The sequence below is a fragment of the Phyllobates terribilis genome, unplaced genomic scaffold, assembly GCF_046119375.1.
Source record: "Phyllobates terribilis strain yellow unplaced genomic scaffold, ASM4611937v1 Scaffold_3__8_contigs__length_932513732, whole genome shotgun sequence".
Lineage (NCBI taxonomy): Eukaryota > Metazoa > Chordata > Amphibia > Anura > Dendrobatidae > Phyllobates > Phyllobates terribilis.
The window spans coordinates 661077280-661091489 of record NW_027362763.1 but is presented as its reverse complement, the minus strand read 5'-3'; the positions used below and the strand labels follow the sequence as shown (position 1 = coordinate 661091489).

Below are 14210 nucleotides of genomic sequence, written 5' to 3'. Positions count from 1 at the left end.
ACACAGTGTCTGTGTATACATGATATACTGTACATAGGTAGTATACGGTCAGTGTGGATGTAGGATCTGTATATAACTGCTGTCTCTTTTCCAGGTGATTATTGCTCTGGCTGAGAAGAATCGCTCCCATATACCGTACAGAAACTCCATGATGACGTCGGTGCTGCGGGACAGCCTCGGGGGGAACTGTATGACCACCATGATCGCCACCCTGTCCTTAGACAAGAGGAACATTGATGTAGGTGAATGAGCGGAGCGCCGTCCCTGGCACCCGGGCGCCATCATTGCTGTATATCAGTATCATTCTGTGCGGATCTGCAGCAGGTTGTGGCCCCCGGGTGTGGCCCCCAGTGACTGATCTGTGGCGGCTCCGGGCCCCATAGTGACTCTGTATAATTCTCTGCTGGAGGGGAACAAGATGGTAATAAAATCCCGTAATAATCCTCGTCCGTCGCATCTAATGTGTGTGATCTGCCGCAGGAATCCATCTCCACCTGTCGCTTTGCACAAAGAGTCGCTCTCATCAAGAATGAAGCCGTCCTCAACGAGGAGGTCGACCCTCAGCTGGTAAGAGGATGTATTATATACTCCAAGCCTGCATGCTACTCAGCTGAAATACTCTGTGCTGCGGGGAAACTTTCATGTTTCAGAGCTGAGCTGGGCGTGCATGTATACGGGGGCATTGGGGAGAGTAGCTGTCAGCTATTGAAAGTATACGGCCTCCCACAGATCAGTACACACACCTCCTGAAATACTCTGTGCTGCTGAGGTCACTCACCTGGTGCTTCCCGCACACCCACAGATTGTTTCTTCTTGATGTTTCTCAGGTAATTGTGCGCCTAAAGAAGCAGATTCAAGACCTTAAAGATGAGATCGCCCTGATCACTGGAGAACAGAGGACGACGGAGCTGAGCCTGGACGAGCTGCAGAGGTAACGCACCCGAAACCCAGAACTGCAGAGGTAACGCGGCCAAAACCCGCAGCTGCAGAGGTAATGCGGCCGAAAGCCGGAGCTGCAGAGGCAACGCGGCCGAAGCCCGGAGCTGCAGAGGCAACGCGGCCGAAGCCCGGAGCTGCAGAGGCAACGCACCCGAAACCCGGAGCTGCAGAGGTAACGCGGCCAAAACCCGCAGCTGCAGAGGTAACGCGGCCGAAAGCCGGAGCTGCAGAGGCAACGCGGCCGAAGCCCGGAGCTGCAGAGGCAACGCGGCCGAAGCCCGGAGCTGCAGAGGCAACGCACCCGAAACCCGGAGCTGCAGAGGTAACGCGGCCAAAACCCGCAGCTGCAGAGGCAACGCGGCCGAAAGCCGGAGCTGCAGAGGCAACGCGGCCGAAAGCCGGAGCTGCAGAGGCAACGCGGCCGAAAGCCGGAGCTGCAGAGGCAACGCTGCCGAAAGCCGGAGCTGCAGAGGCAACGCTGCCGAAAGCCGGAGCTGCAGAGGCAACGCGGCCGAAAGCCGGAGCTGCAGAGGCAACGCGGCCGAAAGCCGAAGCTGCAGAGGCAACGCGGCCGAAAGCCGGAGCTGCAGAGGCAACGCGGCCGAAAGCCGGAGCTGCAGAGGCAACGCGGCCGAAAGCCGGAGCTGCAGAGGCAACGCGGCCGAAAGCCGGAGCTGCAGAGGCAACGCGGCCGAAAGCCGGAGCTGCAGAGGCAACGCGGCCGAAAGCCAGAGCTGCAGAGGCAACGCGGCCGGAGCTGCAGAGGCAACGCGGCCGAAGCCCGGAGCTGCAGAGGCAACGCGGCCGAAGCCCGGAGCTGCAGAGGCAACGCGGCCGAAGCCCGGAGCTGCAGAGGCAACGCGGCCGAAGCCCGGAGCTGCAGAGGCAACGCGGCCGAAGCCCGGAGCTGCAGAGGCAACGCGGCCGAAGCCCGGAGCTGCAGAGGCAACGCGGCCGGAGCTGCAGAGGCAACGCGGCCGAAACCCGGAGCCGCAGAGGCAACGCGGCCGAAAGCCGGAGCTCCAGAGAAAGAGTCCTGGAAATCATCTACAGAAACAAAACGCTGCTGTATCTAATCCTGTCCTGTGTGATACTGTCTGCTGAGCTGTGTATCTAATCCTATGCTGTGTGATACTGTGTGCTGAGCTATGTATCTAATCCTCTCCTGTATGATACTGTCTGCTGAGCTATGTATCTAATCCTATCCTGTGTGATACTGTCTGCTGAGCCGTGTATCTAATCCTATCCTGTGTGATACTGTCTGCTGAGCTGTGTATCTAATCCTATGCTGTGTGATACTGTGTGCTGAGCTATGTATCTAATCCTGTCCTGTGTGATACTGTCTGCTGAGCTGTGTATCTAATCCTATGCTGTGTGATACTGTGTGCTGAGCTGTGTATCTAATCCTATCCTGTGTGATACTGTCTGCTGAGCTGTGTATCTAATCCTATGCTGTGTGATACTGTGTGCTGAGCTATGTATCTAATCCTATGCTGTGTGATACTGTCTGCTGAGCTATGTATCTAATCCTATCCTGTGTGATACTGTGTGCTGAGCCCTGTATCTAATCCTCTCCTGTGTGATACTGTCTGCTGAGCTGTGTATCTAATCCTATGCTGTGTGATACTGTGTGCTGAGCTATGTATCTAATCCTATGCTGTGTGATACTGTCTGCTGAGCTATGTATCTAATCCTATCCTGTGTGATACTGTGTGCTGAGCCCTGTATCTAATCCTCTCCTGTGTGATACTGTCTGCTGAGCCGTGTATCTAATCCTCTCCTGTGTGATACTGTCTGCTGAGCTGTGTATCTAATCCTATCCTGTGTGATACTGTCTGCTGAGCTGTGTATCTAATCCTATCCTGTGTGATACTGTCTGCTGAGCTGTGTATCTAATCCTCTCCTGTGTGATACTGTCTGCTGAGCCGTGTATCTAATCCTATCCTGTGTGATACTGTCTGCTGAGCTGTGTATCTAATCCTATGCTGTGTGATACTGTGTGCTGAGCTATGTATCTAATCCTATGCTGTGTGATACTGTCTGCTGAGCTATGTATCTAATCCTATCCTGTGTGATACTGACTGCTGAGCTGTGTATATAATCCTATCCTGTGTGATACTGTCTGCTGAGCTGTGTATCTAATCCTCTGCTGTGTGATACTGTGTGCTGAGCTATGTATATAATCCTCTCCTGTGTGATACGGTCTGCTGAGCTATGTATCTAATCCTATCCTGTGTGATACTGTCTGCTGAGCTGTGTATATAATCCTATCCTGTGTGATACTGTCTGCTGAGCCGTGTATCTAATCCTCTGCTGAGTTTATTAAGAGCACTGCATAAACTACAGCAAAGTTGGCAAAAACAAACACGGCCTTCCCGGCCTAACAGGAAAAACATAACCATAACGTATGGCACAGTCCTTATTGTTACAGGTAACCGTCCGCTTCAGGAACAAACAATCCCAGGTTTGTCTTTCCTTCATATGCCCAAACCACCTCAGAGCTTTCACCTCCAGGCCCTCCCCCCCCAAACACTCTGAAGGCTGTGATTTTATCCTCCGACCTCCTCTCTCTCTCCAGGTGTATAATCACCCCAGCACTAAGAGAAGTTAATCAGGCATCAGTGCTGCGGTGATTATACACCTGTAGAAAGGGAGGAGGTCGGAGGATAAAATCACAGCCTTCAGAGCGTTTGGTGTGGGGAGGGCCTGGAGGTGAAAGCTCTGAGCTGGTTTGGGCATATGAAGGAAAGACAAACCTGGGAATGTTTGTTCGTGAAGCGGACGGTTACCCGAAGCAACAAGGACTGTGCCATACGTTATGGTTATGTTTTTCCTGTTAGGCCGGGAAGGCCGTGTTTGTTTTTGCCAACTTTGCTGTAGTTTATGCAGTGCTCTTAATAAACTCAGCGGAAGATTTAAAGAGACAGTGTTCCTGTGTATCTCTATGTGGAACCCAGTGAGCCGATCCACCACAAGTCGTATATAGACGGGTGATTCCGCTTGTTTTTTCTATTTTGCGGGACAATTTCCATCTTTGAATGACACAATTCAATTTACCACAAAATGTAATGAAAAATGGAAAGAAATTTCCCAGGCCGTTGACAAAAACGCAATTCCGCCATTGTTCTGAGGATTTTATTTTCCCAGAGTTCATTGTGCACCAGAAATTATCTGGAAATGTGAATCTCCGGTGAGTCGGGTGACGGCGCGAGCAGAAGCGTTCACCAAACTGTGACTGTGGCCGAAGAAATCAGAACCTGGCTACCGAACAAATGCGATAAGTCGCTGATGTCTGAGAGCGGCCGTCCTCCAGAGACGTCTGATCCTCCCTGAGGCTGTATGGCGGCACACGGTGGCTGTATGGCGGCACACGGAGGCTGTATGGCGGCACACGGAGACTGTATGGCAGCACACAGAGCCTGTACACGGAGGCTGTCCGGCGGCACACGGAGGCTGTCCATGGAGCCAGGCGTTCTCCTATCTGCATTAGTTATCCCACAACGCTACACCTGGCGAGCTTATCTGGGTTCTGACCGTCCTTGGATATTTATCTGCTTCTCATTCTTTTTCCTTCCAGGGTCGAGGAGCAGCTCCACGATTTCTTGGCTGACAAGGACCCTGAAAGTCGCCTGGACCTGGGGGCCGACATGCGGAGGATCCAGTACAGTTTTGCTTTTTTTAAGGTACGGCAGTGCAGCACGGCAGCTCTCTTGCGCACGGGGAGCGAAACATTTCCGAAAAATTGTGACGAGGGGTTTGGTTCTAGCAGAGGAGAGGAGATGAGACCGCACACAACACCGCAGCTCCGACCTCGGGATCTGTAGGGATCTCAGCCGCCAAACGCCAGCGATCAGACCTGGGACACACAGACAGTGCTTGGACAATCCTCCACTCTGCTGCCGACATTCACATGGGTTGTAATAGGTTATTATAGCCCCTTAAACTTGCTGTAGATCGGCCGAGATCCAGGTGATGGAAGCTCAATACACAGAGCAAAGGGTCTCTGCTCTCGTATGAGCCTGTGCACACTGCTGTACAGACCCCGAGATTTATAGTAAACTCGTATACTGCTGTGTGCACAACCCTGGAGGAGATGGACACTTCTGTATCCTGAGCTGGTGGCCTCGGTGTAAGCTTGTGAGCGATCAGCGGGGGTCCTGAGACTACAGCAGGATCTAGAACATTGTATGAAGGAAAGTATTTGCCCCCCACATCCACTAATGGGGGCTTCTCTGTCCTCATCTATATCCATAGACATTAATATGAAGTTGTCCTCTGTATATAGAACGGCTCCCGCTCTTCTGGGAAAATTTCTATAACAAATCATCCAGAAGACTATTTGTGGGGTCAGTCTCTGATGTTGGGGGAAGGCCGGGCTCACAATCTCCATTATAGGATGGAGGTCCGGACTCTGTGTGGCCTCCATGTCTGTATGGGGCTCTGTGCGGCCGCTCATGTTCTCCTCCATGTCTGTATGGGGCTCTGTGTGGCCGCTCATGTTCTCCTCCATGTCTGTATGGGGCTCTGTGCGGCCGTTCATGTTCTCCTCCATGTCTGTATGGGGCTCTGTGCGGCCGCTCATGTTCTCCCTCCATGTCTGTATGGGGCTCTGTGTGGCCGCTCATGTTCTCCTCCATGTCTGTATGGGGCTCTGTGCAGCCGCTCATGTTCTCCTCCATGTCTGTATGGGGCTCTGTGCCGCCGCTCATGTTCTCCTCCATGTCTGTATGGGGCTCTGTGCGGCCGCTCATGTTCTCCTCCATGTCTGTATGGGGCTCTGTGCGGCTGCTCATGTTCTCCTCCATGTCTGTATGGGGCTCTGTGCGGCCCCTCATGTTCTCCTCCATGTCTGTATGGGGCTCTGTACGGCCGCTCATGTTCTCCCTCCATGTCTGTATGGGGCTCTGTGCGGCTGCTCATGTTCTCCTCCATGTCTGTATGGGGCTCTGTGCGGCCGCTCATGTTCTCCTCCATGTCTGTATGGGGCTCTGTGCGGCTGCTCATGTTCTCCTCCATGTCTGTATGGGGCTCTGTGCGGCCCCTCATGTTCTCCTCCATGTCTGTATGGGGCTCTGTGCGGCTGCTCATGTTCTCCTCCATGTCTGTATGGGGCTCTGTGCGGCCCCTCATGTTCTCCTCCATGTCTGTATGGGGCTCTGTGCGGCCGCTCATGTTTTCCTCCATGTCTGTATGGGGCTCTGTGCGGCCGCTCATGTTCTCCTCCATGTCTGTATGGGGATCTGTGCGGCCGCTCATGTTCTCCTCCATGTCTGTATGGGGATCTGTGCGGCCGCTCATGTTCTCCTCCATGTCTGTATGGGGCTCTGTGTGGCCGCTCATGTTCTCCTCCATGTCTGTATGGGGCTCTGTGCGGCCGCTCATGTTCTCCTCCATGTCTGTATGGGGCTCTGTGCAGCCGCTCATGTTCTCCTCCATGTCTGTATGGGGCTCTGTGCCGCCGCTCATGTTCTCCTCCATGTCTGTATGGGGCTCTGTGCGGCCGCTCATGTTCTCCTCCATGTCTGTATGGGGCTCTGTGCGGCTGCTCATGTTCTCCTCCATGTCTGTATGGGGCTCTGTGCGGCCCCTCATGTTCTCCTCCATGTCTGTATGGGGCTCTGTACGGCCGCTCATGTTCTCCCTCCATGTCTGTATGGGCCTCTGTGCGGCCGCTCATGTTTTCCTCCATGTCTGTATGGGGCTCTGTGCGGCTGCTCATGTTCTCCTCCATGTCTGTATGGGGCTCTGTGCGGCCGCTCATGTTCTCCTCCATGTCTGTATGGGGCTCTGTGCGGCTGCTCATGTTCTCCTCCATGTCTGTATGGGGCTCTGTGCGGCCCCTCATGTTCTCCTCCATGTCTGTATGGGGCTCTGTGCGGCCGCTCATGTTTTCCTCCATGTCTGTATGGGGCTCTGTGCGGCCGCTCATGTTCTCCTCCATGTCTGTATGGGGCTCTGTGCGGCCGCTCATGTTCTCCTCCATGTCTGTATGGGGCTCTGTGCGGCTGCTCATGTTCTCCTCCATGTCTGTATGGGGCTCTGTGCGGCCCCTCATGTTCTCCTCCATGTCTGTATGGGGCTCTGTGCGGCCGCTCATGTTTTCCTCCATGTCTGTATGGGGCTCTGTGCGGTCGCTCATGTTCTCTCCTCCATGTCTGTATGGGGCTCTGTGCGGCTGCTCATGTTCTCCTCCATGTCTGTATGGGGCTCTGTGCGGCCCCTCATGTTCTCCTCCATGTCTGTATGGGGCTCTGTGCGGCCGCTCATGTTTTCCTCTATGTCTGTATGGGGCTCTGTGCGGCCGCTCATGTTCTCCTCCATGTCTGTATGGGGATCTGTGCGGCCGCTCATGTTCTCCTCCATGTCTGTATGGGGATCTGTGCGGCCGCTCATGTTCTCCTCCATGTCTGTATGGGGCTCTGTGCGGCCCCTCATGTTTTCCTCCATGTCTGTATGGGGATCTGTGCGGCCGCTCATGTTTTCCTCCATGTCTGTATGGGGCTCTGTGCGGCCCCTCATGTTCTCCTCCATGTCTGTATGGGGCTCTGTGCGGCTGCTCATGTTCTCTCCTCCATGTCTGTATGGGGCTCGGTGCGGCTGCTCATGTTCTCCTCCATGTCTGTATGGGGCTCTGTGCGGTCGCTCATGTTCTCTCCTCCATGTCTGTATGGGGCTCTGTGCGGCCCCTCATGTTCTCCTCCATGTCTGTATGGGGCTCTGTGCGGCCCCTCATGTTCTCTCCTCCATGTCTGTATGGGGCTCTGTGCGGCCGCTCATGTTCTCCTCCATGTCTGTATAGGGTTCTGTGCGGCTGCTCATGTTCTCTCCTCCATGTCTGTATGGGGCTCTGTGCGGCCGCTCATGTTCTCCTCCATGTCTGTATGGGGCTCTGTGCGGCTGCTCATGTTCTCCTCCATGTTTGTATGGGGCTCTGTGCGGCCGCTCATGTTCTCCTCCATGTCTGTATGGGGCTCTGTGCGGTCGCTCATGTTCTCCTCCATGTCTGTATGGGGCTCTGTGCGGCTGCTCATGTTCTCCTCCATGTCTGTATGGGGCTCTGTGCGGCCGCTCATGTTCTCCTCCATGTCTGTATGGGGCTCTGTGCGGTCGCTCTTGTTCTCCTCCATGTCTGTATGGGGCTCTGTGCGGCTGCTCATGTTCTCCTCCATGTCTGTATGGGGCTCTGTGCGGCTGCTCATGTTCTCCTCCATGTCTGTATGGGGCTCTGTGCGGTCGCTCTTGTTCTCCTCCATGTCTGTATGGGGCTCTGTGCGGCTGCTCATGTTCTCCTCCATGTCTGTATGGGGCTCTGTGCGGTCGCTCATGTTCTCTCCTCCATGTCTGTATGGGGCTCTGTGCGGCTGCTCATGTTCTCCTCCATGTCTGTATGGGGCTCTGTGCGGCTGCTTATGTTCTCCCTCCATGTCTGTATGGGGCTCTGTACGGCCGCTCATGTTCTCCTCCATGTCTGTATGGGGCTCTGTGCGGCCGCTCATGTTCTCCTCCATGTTTGTATGGGGCTCTGTGCGGCTGCTCATGTTCTCCTCCATGTTTGTATGGGGCTCTGTACGGCCGCTCATGTTCTCCTCCATGTCTGTATGGGGCTCTGTACGGCCGCTCATGTTCTCCTCCATGTTTGTATGGGGCTCTGTACGGCCGCTCATGTTCTCCTCCATGTCTGTATGGGGCTCTGTGCGGCCGCTCATGTTCTCCTCCATGTCTGTATGGGGCTCTGTGCGGCCGCTCATGTTCTCCTCCATGTCTGTATGGGGCTCTGTGCGGCCGCTCATGTTCTCCTCCATGTCTGTATGGGGCTCTGTGTGGCCGCTCATGTTCTCCCTCCATGTTTGTATGGGGCTCTGTGCGGCCGCTCATGTTCTCCTCCATGTCTGTATGGGGCTCTGTGCGGCCGCTCATGTTCTCCTCCATGTCTGTATGGGGCTCTGTGCGGCCGCTCATGTTCTCCTCCATGTCTGTATGGGGCTCTGTGTGGCCGCTCATGTTCTCCCTCCATGTCTGTATGGGGCTCTGTGCGGCCGCTCATATTCTCCTCCATGTCTGTATGGGGCTCTGTACGGCCGCTCATGTTCTCCTCCATGTTTGTATGGGGCTCTGTACGGCCGCTCATGTTCTCCTCCATGTCTGTATGGGGCTCTGTGCGGCCGCTCATGTTCTCCTCCATGTCTGTATGGGGCTCTGTGTGGCCGCTCATGTTCTCCCTCCATGTCTGTATGGGGCTCTGTGCGGCTGCTCATGTTCTCCTCCATGTCTGTATGGGGCTCTGTGTGGCCGCTCATGTTCTCTCCTCCATGTCTGTATGGGGCTCTGTGCGGCCGCTCATGTTCTCCTCCATGTCTGTATGGGGCTCTGTGTGGCCCCTCATGTTCTCCCTCCATGTCTGTATGGGGCTCTGTGCAGCCGCTCATGTTCTCCATGTCTGTATGGGGCTCTGTGCGGCCGCTCATGTTCTCCTCCATGTCTGTATGGGGCTCTGTGCGGCCCCTCATGTTTTCCTCCATGTCTGTATGGGGCTCTGTGCGGCCGCTCATGTTCTCCCTCCATGTCTGTATGGGACTCTGTGCGGCCGCTCATGTTCTCCCCCATGTCTGTATGGGGTTCTGTGCGGCTGCTCATGTTCTCCCTCCATGTCTGTATGGGGCTCTGTGCGGCCGCTCATGTTCTCCTCCATGTCTGTATGGGGCTCTGTGTGGCCGCTCATGTTCTCCCTCCATGTCTGTATGGGGTTCTGTGCGGCTGCTCATGTTCTCCTCCATGTCTGTATGGGGATCTGTGTGGCCGCTCATGTTCTCTCCTCCATGTCTGTATGGGGCTCTGTGCGGCCGCTCATGTTCACCTCCATGTCTGTATGGGGCTCTGTGCGGCCCCTCATGTTCTCCTCCATGTCTGTATGGGGCTCTGTGCGGCCCCTCATGTTCTCCTCCATGTCTGTATGGGGCTCTGTGCGGCCGCTCATGTTCTCCCTCCATGTCTGTATGGGGCTCTGTGCGGCCCCTCATGTTCTCCTCCATGTCTGTATGGGGTTCTGTGCGGCCGCTCATGTTCTCCCTCCATGTCTGTATGGGACTCTGTGCGGCCGCTCATGTTCTCCCCCATGTCTGTATGGGGTTCTGTGCGGCTGCTCATGTTCTCCTCCATGTCTGTATGGGGCTCTGTGCGGCCGCTCATGTTCTCTCCTCCATGTCTGTATGGGGCTCTGTGCGGCCGCTCATGTTCTCCTCCATGTCTGTATGGGGCTCTGTGCGGCCGCTCATGTTCTCCCCCATGTCTGTATAGGGCTCTGTGCGGCCCCTCATGTTCTCCCTCCATGTCTGTATGGGGCTCTGTGCGGCCCCTCATGTTCTCCCTCCATGTATGTATAGGGCTCTGTGCGGCCCCTCATGTTCTCCCTCCATGTCTGTATGGGGCTCTGTGCGGCCCCTCATGTTCTCCCTCCATGTCTGTATGGGGCTCTGTGCGGCCCCTCATGTTCTCCCCCATGTCTGTATGGGGCTCTGTGCGGCCGCTCATGTTCTCCTCCATGTCTGTATGGGGCTCTGTGCGGCCGCTCATGTTCTCCCCCATGTCTGTATAGGGCTCTGTGCGGCCCCTCATGTTCTCCTCCATGTCTGTATGGGGCTCTGTGCGGCCGCTCATGTTCTCCCCCATGTCTGTATGGGGCTCTGTGCGGCTGCTCATGTTCTCCTCCATGTCTGTATGGGGTTCTGTGCGGCCCCTCATGTTCTCCCTCCATGTCTGTATGGGGCTCTGTGCGGCCGCTCATGTTCTCCCTCCATGTCTGTATGGGGCTCTGTGCGGCCGCTCATGTTCTCCCCCATGTCTGTATGGGGCTCTGTGCGGCTGCTCATGTTCTCCTCCATGTCTGTATGGGGCTCTGTGCGGCCGCTCATGTTCTCCCCCATGTCTGTATGGGGCTCTGTGCGGCTGCTCATGTTCTCCTCCATGTCTGTATGGGGCTCTGTGCGGCTGCTCATGTTCTCCTCCATGTCTGTATGGGGCTCTGTGCGGCCGCTCATGTTCCCTCCTCCATGTCTGTATGGGGCTCTGTGCGGCTGCTCATGTTCTCTCCTCCATGTCTGTATGGGGCTCTGTGCGGCCGCTCATGTTCTCCTCCATGTCTGTATGGGGCTCTGTGCGGCCGCTCATGTTCTCCCTCCATGTCTGTATGGGGCTCTGTGCGGCCCCTCATGTTCTCTCCTCCATGTCTGTATGGGGTTCTGTGCGGCCGCTCATGTTCTCCCCTCCAAGTCTGTATGGGGCTCTGTGCGGCCCCTCATGTTCTCCTACATGTCTGTATGGGGCTCTTTGCGGCCGCTCATGTTCTCCTCCATGTCTGTATGGGGCTCTGTGTGGCCGCTCATGTTCTCCTCCATGTCTGTATGGGGCTCTGTGCGGCCGCTCATGTTCTCCATGTCTGTATGGGGCTCTGTGCGGCCGCTCATGTTCTCCTCCATGTCTGTATGGGGCTCTGTGCGGCCGCTGATGTTCTCCCTCCATGTCTGTATGGGGCTCTGTGCGGCCGCTCATGTTCTCCTCCATGTCTGTATGGGGCTCTGTGCGGCCGCTCATGTTCTCCTCCATGTCTGTATGGGGCTCTGTGCGGCCGCTCATGTTCTCCTCCATGTCTGTATGGGGCTCTGTGCGGCCGCTCATGTTCTCCTGCATGTCTGTATGGGGCTCTGTGCGGCCGCTCATGTTCCCCTCCATGTCTGTATGGGGCTCTGTGCAGCCGCTCATGTTCTCCTCCATGTCTGTATGGGGCTCTGTGCGGCCGCTCATGTTCCCCTCCATGTCTGTATGGGGCTCTGTGCGGCCGCTCATGTTCTCTCCTCCATGTCTGTATGGGGCTCTGTGTGGCCGCTCATGTTCTCCTCCATGTCTGTATGGGGCTCTGTGCGGCCGCTCATGTTCCCCTCCATGTCTGTATGGGGCTCTGTGCGGCCGCTCATGTTCTCTCCTCCATGTCTGTATGGGGCTCTGTGCGGCCGCTCATGTTCTCCTCCATGTCTGTATGGGGATCTGTGTGGCCACTCATGTTCTCCTCCATGTCTGTATGGGGCTCTGTGCGGCCGCTCATGTTCTCCCTCCATGTCTGTATGGGGATCTGTGTGGCCACTCATGTTCTCTCCTCCATGTCTGTATGGGGCTCTGTGCGGCCGCTCATGTTCTCCTCCATGTCTGTATGGGGATCTGTGTGGCCACTCATGTTCTCCTCCATGTCTGTATGGGGCTCTGTGCGGCCGCTCATGTTCTCCCTCCATGTCTGTATAGGGCTCTGTGCGGCCGCTCATGTTCTCTCCTCTATGTCTGTATGGGGCTCTGTGCGGCCGCTCATGTTCTCCTCCATGTCTGTATGGGGCTCTGTGCGGCCGCTCATGTTCTCCTCCATGTCTGTATGGGGCTCTGTGCGGCCGCTCATGTTCTCCTCCATGTCTGTATGGGGATCTGTGTGGCCGCTCATGTTCTCCTCCATGTCTGTATGGGGCTCTGTGCGGCCGCTCATGTTCCCCTCCATGTCTGTATGGGGCTCTGTGCGGCCGCTCATGTTCTCTCCTCCATGTCTGTATGGGGCTCTGTGCGGCCGCTCATGTTCCCCTCCATGTCTGTATGGGGCTCTGTGCGGCCGCTCATGTTCTCTCCTCCATGTCTGTATGGGGCTCTGTGCGGCCGCTCATGTTCTCCTCCATGTCTGTATGGGGCTCTGTGTGGCCGCTCATGTTCTCCTCCATGTCTGTATGGGGCTCTGTGCGGCCGCTCATGTTCCCCTCCATGTCTGTATGGGGCTCTGTGCGGCCGCTCATGTTCTCTCCTCCATGTCTGTATGGGGCTCTGTGCGGCCGCTCATGTTCTCCTCCATGTCTGTATGGGGATCTGTGTGGCCGCTCATGTTCTCCTCCATGTCTGTATGGGGCTCTGTGCGGCCGCTCATGTTCTCTCCTCCATGTCTGTATGGGGCTCTGTGCGGCCGCTCATGTTCTCCTCCATGTCTGTATGGGGATCTGTGTGGCCGCTCATGTTCTCCTCCATGTCTGTATGGGGCTCTGTGCGGCCGCTCATGTTCTCCTCCATGTCTGTATGGGGCTCTGTGCGGCCGCTCATGTTCTCCTCCATGTCTGTATGGGGCTCTGTGCGGCCGCTCATGTTCTCCCTCCATGTCTGTATGGGGCTCTGTGCGGCCGCTCATGTTCCCTCCTCCATGTCTGTATGGGGCTCTGTGCGGCCGCTCATGTTCCCTCCTCCATGTCTGTATGGGGCTCTGTGCGGCCGCTCATGTTCCCTCCTCCATGTCTGTATGGGGCTCTGTGCGGCCGCTCATGTTCCCTCCTCCATGTCTGTATGGGGCTCTGTGCGGCCCCTCATGTTCTCCTCCATGTCTGTATGGGGCTCTGTGCGGCCGCTCATGTTCTCTCCTCCATGTCTGTATGGGGCTCTGTGCGGCCGCTCATGTTCTCCCCCCATGTCTGTATGGGGCTCTGTGCGGCCGCTCATGTTCTCCTCCATGTCTGTATGGGGCTCTGTGTGGCCGCTCATGTTCTCCTCCATGTCTGTATGGGGCTCTGTGCGGCCGCTCATGTTCTCCTCCATGTGTGTATGGGGCTCTGTGCGGCCGCTCATGTTCTCCATGTCTGTATGGGGCTCTGTGCGGCCCCTCATGTTCTCCTCCATGTCTGTATGGGGCTCTGTGCAGCCGCTCATGTTCTCTCCTCCATGTCTGTATGGGGCTCTGTGCGGCCGCTCATGTTCTCCTCCATGTCTGTATGGGGCTCTGTGCGGCCCCTCTTGTTCTCCCCCATGTATGGAGCTTGTGCACTGGGCACAGTCAGGGGGACAGATCAGGGTCTTCCCCAAACTCTTCCCACAAAGCTGAAGCTACAATTGTCCCCAATGTCTTGTGCTGAAGATGAAGATTTCTCATTACTGGAGCTGAGGGTCCGCGGCCGCCCCCTGATAACAGCCCAGGGCATTATCCTCCTCCATCTGTACAGGGGGCACAATGCAGTTAGGGGGGAACGTCCTCCTGGAATCACCAGTCTCCTCCTTCAGACGCAGACAGAGCGTTGGTGACTTTTCTGCCCTCTGCTCCTCAGCACTCGGCCCCCCGCACTGTAACATTACGGGGTCTCCACTTCGTGGCTTAGTTGCTGCGGTTCCTTCCGCTTCTCAGTAATATCACTCACAGGAGATGGAGGATGAAATATCAGGAACAGACTTGTTCCCCCGGTGGCTCCAATTACAGGACCCCGCTGGTATCA

At 56.1% G+C, this 14210-nt stretch overlaps 1 protein-coding gene across 2 annotated transcripts in view; it reads left to right on the top strand.

Annotated features, from left to right (window-relative positions):
• The window catches only part of KIF6 (kinesin family member 6), a 642838-nt gene that overhangs the window by 137465 nt on the left and 491163 nt on the right, over positions 1-14210 (top strand). For both annotated transcript variants that reach the window (XM_073671717.1, XM_073671718.1), the window contains exons 8-11: positions 95-238; positions 481-567; positions 828-931; positions 4517-4622. In XM_073671717.1, coding sequence (XP_073527818.1) covers positions 95-238; positions 481-567; positions 828-931; positions 4517-4622 — 441 coding nt within the window. The remainder of the gene's footprint in view (positions 1-94; positions 239-480; positions 568-827; positions 932-4516; positions 4623-14210) is intronic.